The sequence below is a fragment of the Psittacula echo genome (genome assembly GCF_963264785.1).
Source record: "Psittacula echo genome assembly, chromosome: 1".
In the NCBI taxonomy this organism is placed as follows: domain Eukaryota; kingdom Metazoa; phylum Chordata; class Aves; order Psittaciformes; family Psittacidae; genus Psittacula; species Psittacula echo.
Genome location: NC_137735.1, coordinates 132469972 through 132489258, shown reverse-complemented (window position 1 = coordinate 132489258; position 19287 = coordinate 132469972). Strand labels below are relative to the sequence as shown.

Sequence of the window (19287 nt, the reverse complement as noted above, 5' to 3'; positions counted from 1 at the left end):
ATAGACTATTTATATATTTTATCACTTACATTTCAGGACAGTGTTTTAAATTCATTGTTAACACATAGAAACAAATGAAACAATCAGATCTGATTCTCCACAGCACAGTTTTTTGAAGGAAAAATAAAGAAGGAAAAAATAATGTAAAATAACATTACCACACCTTGCAGTTTGTGTCAAGTGGCATAATCTCACTATAGAGAATTATCAGAGATCTTAAGGTGCAGAGGAACAAGTTTTGCACTTTTGATAAGTGAGATATGGAAAGTCAGTCACCCTAGGTGCTTTTGCATAAAGTGATCTCCTTCTGATCTCACAGAAAACCAGACTGCTCTTCACATCACACTACCTCCAGCTGCAGCTGAACTCTGCATTAACACCTGCCTTCCAGCCTTCATTATTTCCTTCACAGTTACTTTCTTCACAAAGAGTCCAACATCACCGAGTCCTCATGTCAGTCTTCAGTTCAAACAGCCTCACTTTAACTTCTGGGCCCAGGTTTACTTTTACTTTTGCTGTCTTTTGCAGCAAAACAAATGTACTAGCCCTCATTTAAGTGTGCTATGCAGCCCAGAGACTGCTCTTTTTTACTTTGTATTCTGAAAGACTAGCTAAACACAATGATATCAAACTATAGTCTTGGAGTGATGCTGTTTATAGCAGACTCTTCAGATTTCGTGCCCTAAGCAGACATCTCTGCTCAGTGTGTTTGTGTGGAGCTGACCAACAGTTTGTGCCAGTTTACTATTCTTTTCCTTAGATCCACTTTGTCAAGCCAGATATAAGCTTCTCCAATCAGTGTCTTTTTCATAAACTTCCCTCCATTGGAGACAAGCAGAATCTGGGAAAATAATAACAATAAATAATCATCAATGTGCATATTAATGTACCGCATTTGTTAGCAAACATGAAAGATTCAGAAATGTCAAGCTCTGATTCAGTACCCAGAGAAAAGAAACATAACCCTTTATATATCATTCTCCCAACAGAAAGCAAGCCCCGTGAAAACTGAATCTTCTCCTCTTCCATTTTATTATCATGGGATACAGCAACTAGAAAATGACAATCTTGAACTTCAGTAAGCAATTTGTTCACCTTCTGGTTACCAAAGACAAACAAAAACAAAGCTCAAGTTTTAAGATGCAGGGTAAAGCTTCAGGAAGGCAAAGTACCAGCTCTTTCTAAGTATGTGGAGGTCAGAGGATACTCTACATATAGGCTGTAGCTCCAAGCAGACTAGCATGTGAGAAAGTCCAAGGTTCTAGTTTCTGCAAGCAGTAGTGGAACCTAAAATATAGACTTGGTCTGAAATTTCACTCCTGCTATGTCTCTGCTGAAAGCCACTGGCCTTACGGCTTTTGCTTGCCCAGCTGTGGAGAGTGGGAAGTGCTGGGAACAGAACTGGCACTTCTGTTAGCTATGCAGGCTTGGGTGCTCAAGATTCTCCAATATATATCATATATGCAGAGGTTTTCCAGCTAAGCTGCATGTCATGTAAGCAATAGATTCCTCTGAAGGATTCTATAGGTTTATTTTACATGTTTCTGGGAGAAAATGTTTAATAATATATATGATTCAGGGGGTGAGTTATACACATGCAGGTAGATTTCAGACTTCCTTAATTATTGAGTAAGTGAATCAACAAACTCAATTTTTTTTGTTTGGTTGTTTTTCTTCTATCAACTTACTAAGTTCTTGAAAAAGAAAAAGAACTCATGAAAGACTGTATTTCCATCGTAGGATTAGCAGGAGGTTTGTAATAACAACAGTCACTAAGCAGACTTCCAGCAATAAGCAAGGGAGGTAACTGCTAACAGTAGGAGGCTGTCACCCTCTGTGTGAGTCAGCAGGAAAGTAAAATAGGGCATTTTGTTGTTTGGTTTCAAAAGATCTAGGCTGACAGAGGAATTACAGAACTCGAGGATGAGATGCTGGAAAAGACCATATGGCGATAGACATGTAAGAGAACTGCAGAAGAACTAGAATTTCCAGTAGTCAAGAATTTCAATATTTTTTAAAAAATCTCCATTCTAATTTGGGGAACAAAGTAAGAAATGCAAACTTTACATTACAATGGAAATTTAAAAAAAAGGGAAGAAGTTTGCAATAATTTTCCTGGATAAGCTTCCGAGTTCCCAATTTTGATATCACTTGGCAAGTAAGGTACCTGTACAGCTTCAACACCTACATGTCCATTAGTCAACAGGTTTGAGGAGGGAGGACCAAATGACTCTTAGGCACTAAACTGTTTAGCGAAGTCTACTCATCAGAAAGCCTTGGGGTAAATCGGCATCCTGCCTCCACTGCTGCTGGCTTTCTAAGTCACTTGGTTTGATGTTTCCTGAAGAAATGAGCAGCGCAGAAGCTGGCAAGCCAAACCAGAACATCTGTGAAAAACATTCTTTTGGATTTTTCTGATTACCCTCACAAAGGACATTATGCATTTGTAATTGCAGCTAGCCCATCAGCCAGGAGCCAGATAAGGAACAAGGCAAAGGAGCCAGAAGAGTCCCAGGTGGGCTGCCAAGGAACAGGGAAATCAAGGAAGCGAGCAAGCAAGCTGCCAGGAGCTGAGGCAAGTGCTTGTATGAAACCTGTCAAAATGTTTTCTGCAGAAAGTTTTCCTTCTGACACATCCACAGTTTTGGGAGAGGAAAAATTCCTAACAAGTTTTTCATCACTTCAGTCCTTGATCCTTCTCTCCATTCTTCCAAAGTGGATCCCTAGTATCTGCCCTCTCTAGTTTATCTGTCTCTCAGTCTTGTTTCTTCCCTGCTCCGCTTTAAATTTCAGACTTATTATCCTGAATCAGCTAGTCTTGGTTTCTAATCCTCAGGGTGTCTTTTCCTTTTTTTCAAATACTCTTGACCAGAAAATTCTGGCAATTCTTTTCTTCTGCTTTATTTCTGTCTGTTTGTTTTGGGTTTTTTTTTTAATATTTTTTCTTTCTCAATAACCAAGTGTCCCATTTTTATGATTAATATTCACACCTCTTGCTGCTGATTTTTTGAGTGCAGACCCTTGTCCTAATTTCTTCCTTCAGTTCGTTCTCATCTCTCTTTACAACTCACTTTCTATGATTACTAAATTTGATCTCATCTTACTCCCTCTTTCTGATCTTATTTCCCCTCTTAATCTTCCAATTCCATTTTTGTTCTATGCATTCTGGTTTTGTTTCTCTCCTACATCTCTTTTGACAATGTCCATTTCTTTTCCCCTAATGCTCATCATTCAAATTATGCATTCAAATCAACAAACTTCATGCTTTGTCAGGAGCAAACTGTCTGATAAGTACGAAGAGTTTATAAAAACAGATGTACTGAGTCAGGTTAAAGATCTCCCCAGGCAAATATTCTGCTTCCAAAAGAGTATAGGGTGGTGTATAAGGAAGAATATAAGAACAAGGCAATCATGTAGTGTCACCTTTTCAAAATACCTGTGGACCATTGACTTCCTGACTCACAAGTGGTCTGTTTGCATTTAACAGACTATGAAGTATTTTCCCCACGAATTTGTCCAATTGTTTTCTCCAATTACTTTTTCCATGAAAATATTTATTATCCGCAATATCTTAGGGCAATAAATTTTACAGCTTGAACTACAAATTGCATGAAGAAACACTTTTTGTTTGTTTTAAACTTGTTCCTCTCTACTTTTACAGCCTTTGTTCTCTTAAGTCTGATGTGCAGCCCCAGTACATATCACAGAGTTTCTAAGGAAATGTTGCCAAGTCTTAGGCTGACTGTTCCTATGGCTACCTCCCTCACTGTCTCCCTCACTAGCAACTTGATGACTTGTTTTTCTGTAGGATTCTGTGAGTTTTTCTCTACTGGTCTACACACCTGTTACAGTTTCCTCATCAAACCACCACTGGAAGCACATTTTTCACAGGGATATTGGCTCTTCAGCTTCATCAAGGCTTTATTGCATACTCTGCATTTTTCTGGGTAATATAACAACTTAAATATTCTTTCATTAAGTCTATTGAATCAATAAGGATGTTAGGACACCTTAACACGGGGAAAAGAGTATTTCTGTTAGCCTTGTTTTGTAAGTGACATCCATTTTGGCTTTAATTTTAATGATACAACTAATAAGCCTAACGTAGCATTCAGATAATCCAGTCTAACTTTAGTCATCAAAATGTAGCTGGCTTGTTTACATCAGTCTTTCAGATTTAGGTGTACATTAAATGGATGCTGGTATGCTCAACAATTCCTCCCACTTGCTTTTAAGTTTAGCATGCATATACGCCTGGCATTGTCTATACCTATCCACTGACTAAAGGAAGCCTTAATATCTGGCTTATATTAGTTATCTACTCATATGAAAGTAAATTAAAGCAAGTAAAGTGAACTGTCTAGAAACCAAATCTGACCAAATGATCAGATCTGTCTAAGCAACTAAAACAGAGGAAAGGGAGTATTCCTGAATCAGTTCCACATATCATTTGATGTGCCACAGACTGAAAATACTGTCATCTCCTTTACATATATTTCATTATATGTTTCATAAATATTTCTATTAGTATAATCAGTAATTCTGCAGTATCTGACATTAGGACTACTGTGTGTAATTCTAGTCACTAACAACTTTTAAAGAAGTTGAAGAACTGGAGAGAATGATAAAACCGTTAGTTATTTAGGCAACACGGTATATCAAAGAAATTTCATTTACCTAGCCTGGAAATATAGGGAGGAGAGATATGATAACAACATTCCAGTGTGCAAAGTTTTTTTTATAAAAAGAAAGCAGACCAGTTTTCCTCTGTGCTTTTTGAGGATACATAAGGATAATTTAAGTTAATTTAAAAATATGGTGTATTCAATTTAGATAATACACTAAACATTCTAAATACATAGAAAATATTTTCGGAAGGCATCCGTAACTTTTTTCTTCAGGGGCCTGTAGAAACAGATCAAGCCTAAAACTTTCAGGCCCAGTCTATAAATACCCTTCCTCAGTGTGGGGCAATGGATTAAACTTTCTTGTAAAGTCTCCTTCAGCCTGATATTTTCATTATTATGCAATTGTGTTATTTCCTTTGTAATTTGCTCTTTTCAGCAAACAATTGAGGTAGAATATTGATCTCAAATGCCCATAGCACCACATGGACAACATCCAGAACAAGGTTTTAATAAAACACAGAATTACCTGAAGAGAATGCCCGGCAGGACTCAAGCTAAATCTAAATGTTTCATTGAATGAAGGCTCTCGGTCATGTCTGCATACCCTGGTTTTCTTCTTAATTACTCTCTTTTGGGTAGACATATTGACAACATACAGCTTCACATACAGGTCTGGGGAAGAACAGTTCAATGAGTTAAATACAGAAGCTCTTAAATAATCATTGTAAATGATTTCAACAGAAGGGAAGTGTGATGAATCAGAGCATGGTACTTTACAGAGCCATATTTTGTTCTCATTCACATGATGTAGAAACGGAATTACCCCACTCACTCCAAGAGAATTACTTTGTGTTTACAGTGATGACATTAAGGGAACAAACACCTTGATGTCTTTATGTACATATGAAAATATTATTATTAACATGCATTTTTTAATTTTAAAAAGCTCTTTATCAAAAATACAATTTTTCAGTCCATATCATTGTTCTTTAATAATCTAGGGAATTATAATTTTTATTAAACTTAAAAGAGGATTAATTTTTAACAATCAAAAGTAAATGAAAAAGAGGATTAACTTCTGAGAGTGTAATTTGCTTCTACAAAATATTTTTACTTTCATTAAAGTTGATCATAGGAGAAAAAAAGCACTTCAAAAAGAATTTTATAAAATGTCATTCTGGTTAAGAAGCACATTTTTCCCCATTTTAGTGGTGATGTTAAATGACTTCAGATACATCCTCCCTAATGTTCTCAAAGTATTGTGAAGGTGGTTTCTGTGTGATACCTGGTAGATGATCTGGAGATTTAAATTTGTATGTGATATTTCTGCACTGAAGGATTTCTACTATCAGCTGTTCTCCGTCTGTCTTCATTTCCTTCTTTAATGCAATCTTGATTTCACCCATAACCTGAGTTTTACCTGGAAAAGCAGAAAAAGCAACCCTGATTAGTTTAAAAGGAAAGTGAACGAATTAAGGCTTTGGTGAAGTTAGCATTTCATTTCACCTTCTTACGAACACGGAGCAGTATCATTCACACAATTTTAAGTGAAGTCCTTACTGTGACCTTTAAAAGTAAAGGTGATTTTCCTTCTTACATGGCCATGTGGTCAGAGATATAGGCCCATTATTCCTACTTTGTATGGATTTCTCTAAATCAGTCCAGAAATGGAGAGAAGGCACAGAATGAAATACAGGCAATTGCCTTTCCTGTTTGTCCTCCCATAAAGTTTTACAGCAGTCAGGCAAAGTAGAACAGAGCTACATCTTCTAAATGAGTATGGCGGCATGAGCAAAGCTCATGCCCTCAGCACAGTTCTGTCTACAATAGCATCATGTCATAACAAGGGTTGTGCTTCTATATCTATTGTCCTGTTACTGTAAAATATGATTTCACCTTCCTCTTCTCTTTAGATGTTAGTTATAAAGAAACCAAACCATAAAGCCTCTGGAAGTCTTTATTACCTAGTTTCTGGTGCCAGCAGGCTGAGGCTTTAGTGCATTACCAGGAAATTCTAGAAGCTGGTGCCAAGATATGGTAAGGAACAAAGCAGTTCTGCAGAAATAAACAATTATGACACATCTTGAGAAGCTTCTTTCTTAGAGAGTAGAAAGTTACCAAGTGGCATTGAGAGATTGCTTATTTGTATTATAATCGTGTAACCAAATTTGAATAATCCTCACTAAAAATGCCATCTGTTGCTTCACAGATGTTCATGTGCAATCCTACATTCTTTTTTTTTTTTTCCTACTTAAAATATATTTTGGGATCATGAATAAAAAAATTAATAAGAAATAATCACAGCTACAACATGGGGCCCCAACCCTCCTCACAAACTCAAGCTGGAATCTAGTTACAGTCAATGCAAATTTTCAATTGGGGTTCAGCTGGGTCAGCAGTTCACTCATAGTTTGTAAGGTGTGAGAGGACCTGTTAAGAGGCAAGTTATTCTTTCATTATATTTAATCACCACAAACCCCTTCCTATAGGTTTGAACAATAATAGCACCTTGTTTTCTGCTATATGTTTGTGCAAAGAGAATGGAGCCCAAGTTTTGTGATGGCAGCAGCAAAGACTATCAGTAGCTCGGATACTCTTTATGACAAATTGTCATGGTTTAAACTCTGTCAGCCATGCAGTCTCGCTCGTTCACTATCCCGCTTCTTCCTTCCCCCTCCCCCCCCAACTCCCGGAGGGATGGAGAGGAAAATCGAAAGAATGTAACTTCCACAGGTTGAGATAAGAACAGTTTAATAACTAAGGTATAACACAAGTCACTGCTGCTACCACCAATAATAATAATGATAAGGGAAATAAAAAGGGAAGAGAACACAATACCACCTGCCAACCTATAGTATCCAGCCCAACCAAGCAGTGAGTCAGCCCTTCCACGTAACTCCCTAGGCATGACATGCTGTGGTATGGAATACTTCTTTGGCTAGTTTGGGTCAGGTGTCCTGCCTCTGCTTCCTCCTGGCTTCCCTTCCTCCCTGGCAGAGCATGAGACTCAGAAAGTCCTTGGTCAGACTAAACATTTGAGCAGTAACCAAAAACATCGGTGTTATCAGCGCTGTTCCCAGGCCAAAAGTCAAAACCACAGCACTGCACCAGCTACTAAGAAGGAGAAAAAATGACCGCTACTGCTGAACCCAGGACAGTATCCACCCCTTACTTCATACCATTCACGTCATGCTCACATCCCACATTTTCAATATACTATCACTCATATATATACATCCACATACACACACAGATAGGGAGAAAGAGATCATTCCTTGGTGCATGGACCAATCCCTGTAAAGCTGCTGAGTCCATTCAGTCCATGGTGTAAGGTTCCACCTCTTGTAACAGTCTTTTGGGGCAGGAGAGGCTGTGTGCAGTGTTGGATTGTTGCCTGCTGGTGCTGATCATTCCTTTGCCACAGAACTCATCTGGTTCTATCAAAGTTCACTCTCTGTTGGGATGATGGTCGGAGGGAAGTCAGGGCCAGTCGCTGGTGCCCTGCAGACTTCTAGTTGACGGGCTATAAAAGTATTACATAGCAGGCAACAGCATGCAATTGAGTTCATTGGCTATTTTCCCCTAAAATCAAATCCCCTTGAGGTATATATCGAACTTCCCCATCTTCCCGCATTACCCACCAAGTATATCTGGGTCCCTGAGCAAAAGCAATCCCACGAGTGGGTTTGCCTTTACCTGAAGCAGGAATAACCCAGACTGTCTTCCCCAGCAAATTCTTCATGTGCACCACAGGAACTTTGTCCCCTTCTACAATATGAAAAAGTTCTGACTGGGCTGGGCCAGCCCTGTTGGCAGATCCTCTGGTGTTGACCAACCAGGTGGCCTTTGGTAAGTGTGTATCCCAATGCTTGAAAGTTCCCCCACCCATTGCTCTCAATGTAGTTTTTTAACAGCCCATTGTACCGTTCGATTTTCCCAGAGGCTGGTGCATGGTAGGGGATGTGATATACCCACTCAATGCCATGCTCTTTGGCCCAAGTGTCTATAAGGTTATTCTGGAAATGAGTCCCATTGTCTGACTCAGTTCTTTTGGAGTGCCGTGTCGTCACAAAATCTGTTTCTCAAGGCCCAGGATAGTGGCGTGGGGCACAGCGTATGTTTCCAGCCATCCGGTGGTTGCTTCCACCATGGTAAGCACATGGCTCTTGCCTTGGTGGGTTGGTGGGAGTGTGATATAATCAATCTGCCAGGCCTCCCCATATTTATACTTCAGCCATCGTCCTCCATACCAAAGAGGCTTTAACCGTTTGGCTTGTTTAATTGCAGCACATGTTTCACACTCATGAATAACCTGGGCAATAGTGTCCATTGTTAAGTCCACCCCTCGATCACGGGCCCATCTGTATGTTGCATCTCTGCTCTGATGACCTGAACTGTCATGGGCCCACCGGATCAAAAATAATTCACCTTTATGTTGCCAATCTAAGTCCATCTGAGCCACTTCAATCTTAGCAGCTTTATCCACTTGTTGGTTGTTCTGGTGTTCCTCAGTGGCCTGACTCTTGGGTATATGGGCATCTACATGGCGTACCTTCACCACCAGGTTCTGCACCCGGGCAGTGATATCTTGCCACAGTGCAGCAGCCCAGATGGGTTTACCTCTGCGTTGCCAGTTGCTCTGCTTCCATTGCTGCAACCACCCCCACAGGGCATTTGGCACCATCCATGAGTCAGTACAGAGATAAAGTACTGGCCACTCTTCTCCTTCAGCAATGTCCAAGGCCAGCTGGATGGCTTTCACCTCGGCAAACTGACTCGATTCACCCTCCCCTTCAGCAGTTTCTGCAACTTGTCGTTGAGGACTCCATACGGCTGCCTTCCATCTCCAATGCTTTCCCACAATACAGCAGGACCCATCAGTAAACAAGGCATACTGCTTTTCACTTTCTGACAGATTATTATATAGTGGGACCTCTTCAGCACGCATCACCTCCTCCTCTGGTGACATTCCAAAATCTTTGCCCTCTGGCCAGTCCATGATGACTTCTAGAATGCCTGGACGACTGGGATTTCCTATTCGAGCTCGTTGTGTAATTAGGGCAGCCCACTTACTCCATGTCGCATCGGTTGCATGATGTGTAGAGGAGACCCTGCCTTTGAACATCCAGCCCAGCACGGGCAACCGGGGTGCCAGGAGGAGCTGTGCTTCAGTGCCAATCACCTCCGAAGCAGCTCGAACCCCTTCATAGGCTGCCAGTACCTCTTTCTCAGTTGGGGTATAGCTGGCCTCAGATCCTTTGTATCCCCGACTCCAAAAGCCGAGGGGTTGACCTCGAGTCTCCCCTGGAGCTTTCTGCCAGAGGCTCCAGGTAGGACCATTCTCCCCAGCTGCGGTGTACAGTACATTTTTTACATCTGGCCCAGTCCGGACTGGTCCAAGGGCCACTGCATGAACTATCTCACGTTTAATTTGCTCAAAGGCTTGTTGTTGCTCAGGGCCCCATTTAAAATCATTCTTCTTCCGGCTGACGTGATAGAGAGGGCTTACAATCGAACTGTAATTTGGGATGTGCATTCTCCAGAACCCCACAGAACCCAAGAAAGCTTGTGTTTCTTTGTTATTAGTTGGTGGAGACATTGCTGTTACCTTGTTGATCACATCTGTGGGGATCTGGCGACGTCCATCTTGCCATTTTATACCCAAAAATTGAATCTCCTGTGCAGGTCCCTTGACCTTACTCCATTTTATGGCAAAACCGGCTTTTCAGCAGGATTTGGATTATTTTCCTCCCTTTCTCAAAGACTTCTTCCGCTGTATCACCCCACACAATAATGTTATCAATGTATTGCAGGTGTTCTGAATCTTGCCCTGCTCCAGTGCCGTCTGGATCAGTCCATGGCAGATGGTAGGGCTGGATTTCCACCCCTGGGGCAGTCGGTTCCAAGTGTACTGGGCACCCCTCCAAGTAAAAGCAAACTGTGGCCTGCAGTCTGCTGCCAAAGGAATTGAGAAGAATGCATTGGCAATATCAATCGTGGCATACCACTTGGCTGCCTTTGACTCCAGTTCCTACTGAAGTTCTAGCATGTCCAGTACGACAGCACTCAATGGTGGTGTGACTTCATGCAGGCCACGATAGTCTACTGTTAGTCTCCACTCTCCGTTAGACTTTCGCACTGACCATATGGTGAGCAGGTCCTGCTGATCACTCCCTGACTCTCCAGTCTACGGATCAGCTTATGGATGGGAATCAGGGAATCCCGGTTGGTGCGATATTGCCGCCGGTGCACTGTTATGGTCGCGATTGGCACTTGTTGTTCTTCAACCTTCAGCAACCCCATGACAGAAGGATCCTCTGAGAGACCAGGCAAGGTGGACAGCTGTTCATTTTCCTCAGTCTCCAAAGCAGCAATACCAAAAGCCCATCGGTACCCTTTTGGGTCTTTGAAGTACCCTCTCCTGAGGTAGTCTATGCCGAGGATGCATGGAGCCTCTGGGCCAGTCACAATGGGGTGCTTTTGCCATTTCCTCCCAGTCAGGCTGATCTCAGCCTCCAGTACAGTCAACTCTTGGGATCCTCCTGTCACTCCAGAGATATAGATGGGTTCCACCCCTTGACAGCTTGATGGCATCAGGGTACACTGTGCACCGGTATCTACTTGAGCCTTATACTTCTGTGGGACTGACGTGCCAGGCCATCTGACTCACACAGTCCAGTAAATCCAATTGTCCCCTACCTCCACGTGGCTGAAGGCAGGGCCCCTCTAATAGTCATCACAACGTTGGACACTTAAGTCATGTTGAAAGGGATTATTCTTCGTTATCACAGGAGCTGGAGTAAAATCAGCTCTTCCGCTCCATCTGGGAACCTGCTCACCAGAGACTGAAGCCGCAGCTCTCATGGGATGATCAGCCTTGACCCTTGTTCCTGTTTTCAATTCACGCACCCGTTCCTCCAAAGCTGAAGTAGGTTTTCCATCCCACTTCATCATGACTTCTCCATGATACCGCAGGTAAGACCATAGGGTGGCCCATGGTGTATGTCTTCTATATCTTCTCTCTCACACAATAGGACACCTTTGTTAATAGCTGAGATGTGTGTTGGTACACATGAGGAGCTGGATAAATCAGATAGATCGCCCCTCAATTGTTTGGCATCCTGGGACAGCTTTTCCACAGCTGAGATGATGGAAGGGGTGAGATTGTCTTCGAACTCTCGGAGTTTATGAATCATTCCATCCACTGTTAGTGGTACTATGTCATTCCAGGTTACTGTTGCCAATGAATGGGCATATGATGACGGTGCATTCCGTGTAAGTTTTCGCCACATGGGTCATGTACATTCGACTTCATCTGGGTCTATGGGCATATCCCCGTTATTCGGCTTGATGTGATAGATCATCTCTACGATGGCTGATTCACTCAGAGACTGGATGCCTTTGCCTTTGCTAAGCCATTGTCCATCATATTTGAAAAATCATGGCAGTCAGGTGAAGTTCCCGACAACTGGAAAAAGGGAAACATGACCCCCATTTTCAAGAAGGGGAAAATGGATGACCCGGGGAATTCCAGACCAGTCAGTCTCACCTCTGTGCCTGGCAAAATCTTGGAGCAGATTCTCCTGGAAAGCATGCTAAGGCACATGAAAAACAAGGAGGTGGTTGGTGACAGCCAGCATGGCTTCACTAAGGGCAAATCCTGCCTGACCAATTTGGTGGCCTTCTATGATGGGGCTACGAAACTGAAGGACAGGGACAGAGCAGGTGACGTCATCTACCTGGACTTGTGCAAAGCGTTTGACACTGTCCCACATGACATCCTTGTCTCTAAATTGGAGAGACATCAATTTGATGGGTGGACCACTCGGCGGATAAAGAACTGGCTGGATGGCCGCATGCAAAGAGTTGTGGTCAATGGTTCAATGTCTGTCTGGAGAGCATTAACTAGTGCTGCCCCTCAGGGACTGGTGTTGGGACCGGTCTTGTTCAACATCTTTGTCGGTGACATGGACAATGGGATTGAGTGCGCCCTCATTGTGAATGCTCCATCCTTGGTGGTGTTCAAGGCCAGGTTGGATGAGGCCTTGGGTGACATGGTTTAGTGTGGGGTGTCCCTGCCCATGGCAGGGGGGTTGGAACTAGATTATCTTAACGTCCTTTCCAACCCTAACTATTCTATGATTCTATGAAAGTAGTCTGCTTGGCCAAATGACTCATAACATCATCCTTGTATGGAAACCTTTCTTTCACAGTTGTCAAGAGCCGCCTACAAAGATTGAGGGACTTTTTCTCTCTTGCCAAAGATTGAGGGACTTTTTCTCTCTTGCAATTGCTTTGTCAATTCCCCCTTCTCTAGCAAGTGATCCCAGCTGCTTGGCTTCTCTACCTTCAAGTTTTTGACCATCAGCCCCATTGTCCCAGCATCGGAGCAACCAGGTGATGATGTGTTCTGCTGGTTGATGCGTAAAATCTTTTCTCATAGTCCATAGCTTGGTTGTGGTCCGAGGTCAAGAAGTCACCTCTTCTTCTTCGTCATGTGATGATGACTCCTGATCAGATGCCGGCCAGGGTGGTGAATACATTGTTTCTTCATCTTGCCTCACCTGTGTTGCCTCTTTTTTGCTTTTTCTCTTGCATACAGGGGCAACCGATATTGGTACGAATTGGTCCTCTGGTTTAGCTGCAGTGATTTTCACTGTGGTTTGAGTAGCAACCGTACTTGTCGCTGGGGGTGGTATAGCTGCTGTGCTTGGAGCTGGGGTAGCTTCGCTGTCTGTTGAAGTCGAAGTTTGAGTAGCTACTGTACTTGTCACTGAGGCTGGTGTAGATGCTGTACTTGTCACTGGGGTAGCTGCGCTGTCTGTTGCAGCAGAAGTTTGAGTAGTGGCTGTACTTGTCGCTAGGGGTGGTGTAGCCACTCTGCTTGGAGCTGGAGTAGCTGTGCTATCTGTTGCTTTGCCATCAGATCCAAGGACATTTTTTTCCTTTTGAAGGTTCTGGATAATGTTGAACAAGGCCCGGTAAGCATAGGCCAAGCCCCAGCACGTTGACATGATTTCTCCCTCTCTGGTATGACCAGGATGACAACACACCTCATTTAAGTGTTTTACTAATTCTTCTGGATTTTGCACTTGTTCGGTGGTGAAATTCCAAAGCACTGGAGGGGCCCACTGACCTAGATACTTGCCCATACTATCCCATGCACCCTGCTACTCATGGCTGTCCAACCTCGGGGAAAATCTCTCGGTCCCCCTATATCGTTGTCTAACCCCAGACAAGACCCAAACCCGACTCTGCTTAGCTCTTGAGATCAGACGTAATGGTTGTGGACAAAACACACTCTGTATGTGTGCCAACATAGTGATCCCCATCATGATCAGCAAACAGGTCTCAACAGTATTAAAAGGCCATTCAAAAACTTCAAAACTCTCAAATGATGCTGTAAATGGTCTGGGGGGGGGGGGGGGGGGGCGCTGGGATGGTAAGAGAATGTCTCCTTCACAGGTTGATGACCCAGGAAGGAGAAAAAAGATGTGTAATTGCTAAGCACTTGTATTATATACTTCCCAAAGTATACAGGTGGCGACCACACTGGGAACATAAGCCAGATCAGTTTCATGATCAATGATTCTATTGTATTACAAGTCATTACCATAAAGTACAATGAGACAAGAACCTTAGCCCAAGGCCCCCAGCCGATAAACACTAACGCAGCAAATACCGGCTGTAAGTGAGGCACAATATGCTGAAACTGTGATATCTAGATAAACAACCTTGAGAGCCAATAAATCAGCATTATGATGACTGACTATTAATCCGAAACAAAGAATGCTTATCACAAATAGGGTTAGACACACTCCGGTCAGATCTGTCATTTTCTCAACCCTTCGAGCCCCATGTTGGGCACCAAAAAGAACTGTTGTGGTTTAAACTCTGTCAGCCACGCAGTCTCGCTCGCTCACTACCCCCCTTCTTCCCTCCCCCCCACTCTCAGAGGGATGGGGAGGAAAATCAAAAGAATGTAACTCCCACGGGTTGAGATAAGAACTGTTTAGTAACTAAGGTATACCACAAATCACTACTGCTACCAATAATAATAATAATGATAAGGGAAATAACAAGGGAAGAGAACACAATACCACCTGCCGACCAATAATACCCAGCCTGACCGAGCAGTGAGTCAGCCCTTCCACGTAACTCCCAGTTACCTCCTGGGCATGATGTGCTGTGGTATGGAGTACTTCTTTGGCTAGTTTGGGTCAGGTGTCCTGCCTCTGCTTCCTCCTGGCTTCCCTTCCTCCCTGGCAGAGCATGAGACTCAGAAAGTCCTTGGTCAGACTAAACATTTGAGCAGTAACTAAAAACATCAGTGTTATCAGCGCTGTTCCCAGGCCAAAAGTCAAAACCACAGCACTGCACCAGCTATCAAGAAGGAGTAAAAATGACTGCTACTGCTGAACCCAGGACACAAATATCCTGCTTTACTACTTAAGCCTTATGAGGAAAACAATGATCTCCAGCTGTGAGCACATGAAGCATGATAGCTTTCTTGTCCTTCCATACTAATTTTCATTTCTCCCACAGCATGCAATAAAAAAGCCATAACACCAGCCTTACAAAATATTGCACTAAAATAAATCACCACTTCAAAACCTAGCAGAATTTTGAAGACTTAGAAGAGATTCCTATTCCTTCCGTGGCTTGGCTTTTCACTCTTTCTCACATATGTACATTGCATCTTTCCTTTGGCAGGTGTGTAAGAATAGAGCAAAGGTACATGGTTTGTGAAGCTGATTCTTTAACTGGAAAAAGAGATATGCTGATGAGGAGAAGTGTTAATAATGAACTGTTTATGAGCTGTTGAGAGAGGCCACAGTGGGCTAAGCTGGACATGAATGTTCTTTGTAATAAAATTTTTCAGGGTGTCATGAGATTGGATGACCTTGAGGATTGCATTGGTAGAAATAACTTAAAATACAGTTCCAAGTCGCAACTTTTTGCATTCTTACATAAGTTTAGAAAACTTTAGTCGTAACTTATGTGTAAATGGAACTGATTTTGGATATTTTGGTAGACTGGATGATGATAAACAAATGCTACAATGCAAAATTTACTTTCTGAAAAAAGTAAATACAGTGAAAAGACATTGCATATCTTTCTAGGATACTGGAAAATAATTTGTAACTTCAATATTAATATTTGCTTCAATAAAGATGAATGTTAGAGGAAACAAGTGCAAACCAGGATTATCACAGTGGCAAAGAACCATACAGTAAAGAACTAAAGTCATTACTTTCTAACTGAGCCTAGGAAACAAGGAGTGGAAAAGGATGAAATTGTTTTCTACAAAGGATAAAGTAAATATCGAAAAGGATAAGAAACACTTAAGCTGAATTTGTGCAATATTTTACCTGTTACATATATGTCAAACACAAACTTACTGAGGAGGACCGTGGGCATGCACAGCAACATTGTGTTCACTTTAGGAACATGTTAACAGTAATTAATCACTTCTTTAAAAATATGGCTATGATTAAATATATCAGTGATTTTTTTACATGACAGTACACTTCTTTTTAGGGACCAGATTTATTAAATATCTATTAACAATTAAAAAGTGATGGTCAATTGACTAAATTGGTGCAAGGTATTTCAGAAGTCAAGGAATTTAAATTTGCCATGGTGATGGCAACATGAACTGTCCCTCTTGTAGAACTATCACAATCCATGCTTTGAAAGGTTAATTAGTTCTGCTATTAGTCTTAAGTGACTTTCTGCTTAAATCACAGGATGTGTCATCTGCACTGTTGTTCTCAACTTCCACTGTTAATTATGGATTGTGCTCCTACTCCTTTTTTGATCAGATGTCTGTTGTAAAGCAAAATTACCCAGGACAACAGTAAATAGTTGTCTCCATCAGTTTGTGTTATCAAGGATGATTCAGCAACATATTTAAATGAGCAGTTAAATCTCACTGGACAATGGCAGGAATTTAATTCAGTTCAATTGTCTAAATGTACATTTCTGAGATAATTTACACATTTATTGACTATGAGATAGATTGACTGTCTATTAGCATACTCCAGTGTGAGTACGTTAAACTTGGAAATTTAAATATGAGATGCCTCAATGCTGCTACCTGATGAGCAACACTAGACTAATTTTCAGAATGGATGCCAGATGGACAAAAACTAAAATTGAGGAAATATATAAACTGACATTTGTTTCATGGTTGAGTAGAAGTTAGTAAGGGCTCCTTCTGTTCCAGAAGAGTGAGCAAGGGCAGTAGAATTCAAAATAAAATTCAAAAACCAGAAGAATTCAAAACAGGGGATATCAAAAACAATTTCTCATATTATTTTTTTTTTTTAATAACAGAATAATTGTTTGCAAAATGGGCAAGAAATTACCTTCTGGAACCTCAAGACTCATACATTTTATGGTCAAGGATTTTCCTTCTGAGCAGTTTCCAGTATGTCTGGTCTACTGAGTGTGGCAATGATAACTGGAGATTGTAGTGGTGGGGGTTTGTTTGGTTTGGGGTTTGTTTTTTAATTCCTTATGGTACAGATCATCCTCCTACTGCTCAATCAAAAAATTCAGATGCTGGAAAAAATAAGCAGCACAAATCAAATAAAATCACCAACCGAACAAAAAGCAACTGCAACAACAACGCAATCACCAGGACCTTGTTCCCACCAAAAGGAAGGGGATGGCTGGAATGTGAAGCTCAATGGCAGCTTTGGCTGCAGTGACCCTTAGAGCAGCTAGAAGGGTGTGCAGTAAGCTCACTACTCTGGACTTCAGGAGAGCAGACTTTGGCTTCGTCAGGGATCTGCTTGGCAGATTATCATGGGATAAAGCCCTGGAGGGAAGAGGCGCCCAAGAAAGCTGGGTAATATGAATGGAATGCCTCCTTCAGTGTAGCAGATGCTGACCTACATCACAAGAAGAGTGGTCAGGAAATTCTCCCCGTGTTGTGCTTTTGTGATACTCCACCTACTGGACTGCATTCAGCTCTGGGGCTCCCAATGTAAAAAGGACATGGACCTGTTAAAGTAAGTCCAGAGGAGGTCCAGAAAGATGATCAGAGGGCTGGAGCACCTCTTCTATGGAGCCAGTCTGAGAGAGTTGGGGGTTGTTCAGCCTGAAGAAGAGAGGGCTCCAGGGAGATCTTAGAGCAGTTTCCAGTACCTAAAAGGGGCTTACAAGAATGCTGGAAAGGGACCTTTTACAAGGCCATGACTGTGACAATGGCTTTAGACTGAAAGAGATTAGATTTAGGTTAGATTCTAGGAAAAAGTTCTTTACTGTGATGGTGGTGAGGCGCTAGCACAGGGTGTCCAAAGAACCTGTGGCTGCCCCATCCCTGGCAGGGTTCAAGGCTGGGTTGGATGGGGCTTTGAGCAACCTGGTCTAGTGGAAGGTGTCCCTACCCATGGCAAGATATTGGAACTAAATGGTCTTTAAAGTCCTTTCCAAACCAAACCATTGTATGAGTCTGTGACTGTAAAAGAGGAAGGAACATAGAGCCATGATTTTCTTTAGCAGGATTTCTCCTCCTATTTTTGCTTCTGTGTGTGTTCAGAGAGACAGCTGTATTTAAAGAAGGATATACACTTCTTCAGAGTTTATTTCTACACTTTCTGATTATAAGTACTCATATTATTTCCATACCTCTGAACACACCCATCCCAGAGAACAATCCCAGGTTAACCTATTGTTGGTGAAGAATAAGGCTTGCTCTGATGCTGCAGGCAAACCCCCTTTAAAGAAGACCAGACACTTCCCACATCCACACTGCTTTGTCGTTAGGCCTACGTCTTCTGACCCCCATCTTGTTATCTCATAGCAAGAACACAGAAGTGTTTGGGGTTTCTTTTTTTTTGTGATATTTTAGTGCAACAAACCTGAGAAAATTAGAGTTGTCCTACTGTAGCATGATGATGTTGGTATATAGAAAACATGATGCTGCCCTCGAGGATAGCAAGGGAGAATGTTGGAGTATTTAGTGATGCAGGGCTAGCTGTGTTGCTGCTGACCATCTGTATAGAGCACAGGAAAACAAACATGCCCTCTGTGCTGTTGGGAGATGAGCAGACTCTCTCCAGAATCTACGCTTTTTCTCAGAAAGAGCAAATCTGTGTTAGCAGATTCCCAGGAGAAAAATAAATAATTCATTATGGAAATTAGAGAATCCTGATCAAGGAGTCAACCAAAGAGAGAAATTATGTGACAGTGCAAATGCCAGTTATGAGACTACATGGTGCAACTCTGTAAAATGTTTTCTTGAGGGAGGTTTGGGAATAAAGAATCTCCACAGATTTTTGCATTAGCGGCTTCTGGTGTTTCGTATTTTCTGGCATTTTGTATTTTGCGTGAGTGTTCCCCACAAACAAACTGAAATGTATGAAATCTGCCACACAATTTGTCTTAAAAGCATTTTTGAGTATTACATGAAGTATTGTTTCTTATGAACATTTCAGCTATAATTCTGAGAGTAGCAAGCTTCAGAATTTCCATAATCCTTCAGTTTGAGATGAAGAGATGAGTAATGATCACCAATGGTGTCATCATGGGCATATGATGAAAAACAATGATGTCTTCTGTTGGAACTAATTTAATTTCTTTAGGTCTTTATCTGTTTTGATTCCCTGCGAGATTAAATTAATGAACCTCTGAGAGCTCAGTACAGTGT

The 19287-nt window shown here is 41.9% G+C and overlaps 1 protein-coding gene across 1 annotated transcript in view; it reads right to left on the bottom strand.

Annotated features, from left to right (window-relative positions):
* Positions 1-700: 700 nt before the first annotated feature.
* The window catches only part of PCLO (piccolo presynaptic cytomatrix protein), a gene marked incomplete at both ends in the record, with an annotated part of 368722 nt that continues 350135 nt past the window's right edge, over positions 701-19287 (bottom strand). Inside the window, 3 exons of the mRNA XM_080625043.1 lie at positions 701-841; positions 5155-5300; positions 5914-6048. Coding sequence (XP_080481169.1) covers positions 701-841; positions 5155-5300; positions 5914-6048 — 422 coding nt within the window. The remainder of the gene's footprint in view (positions 842-5154; positions 5301-5913; positions 6049-19287) is intronic.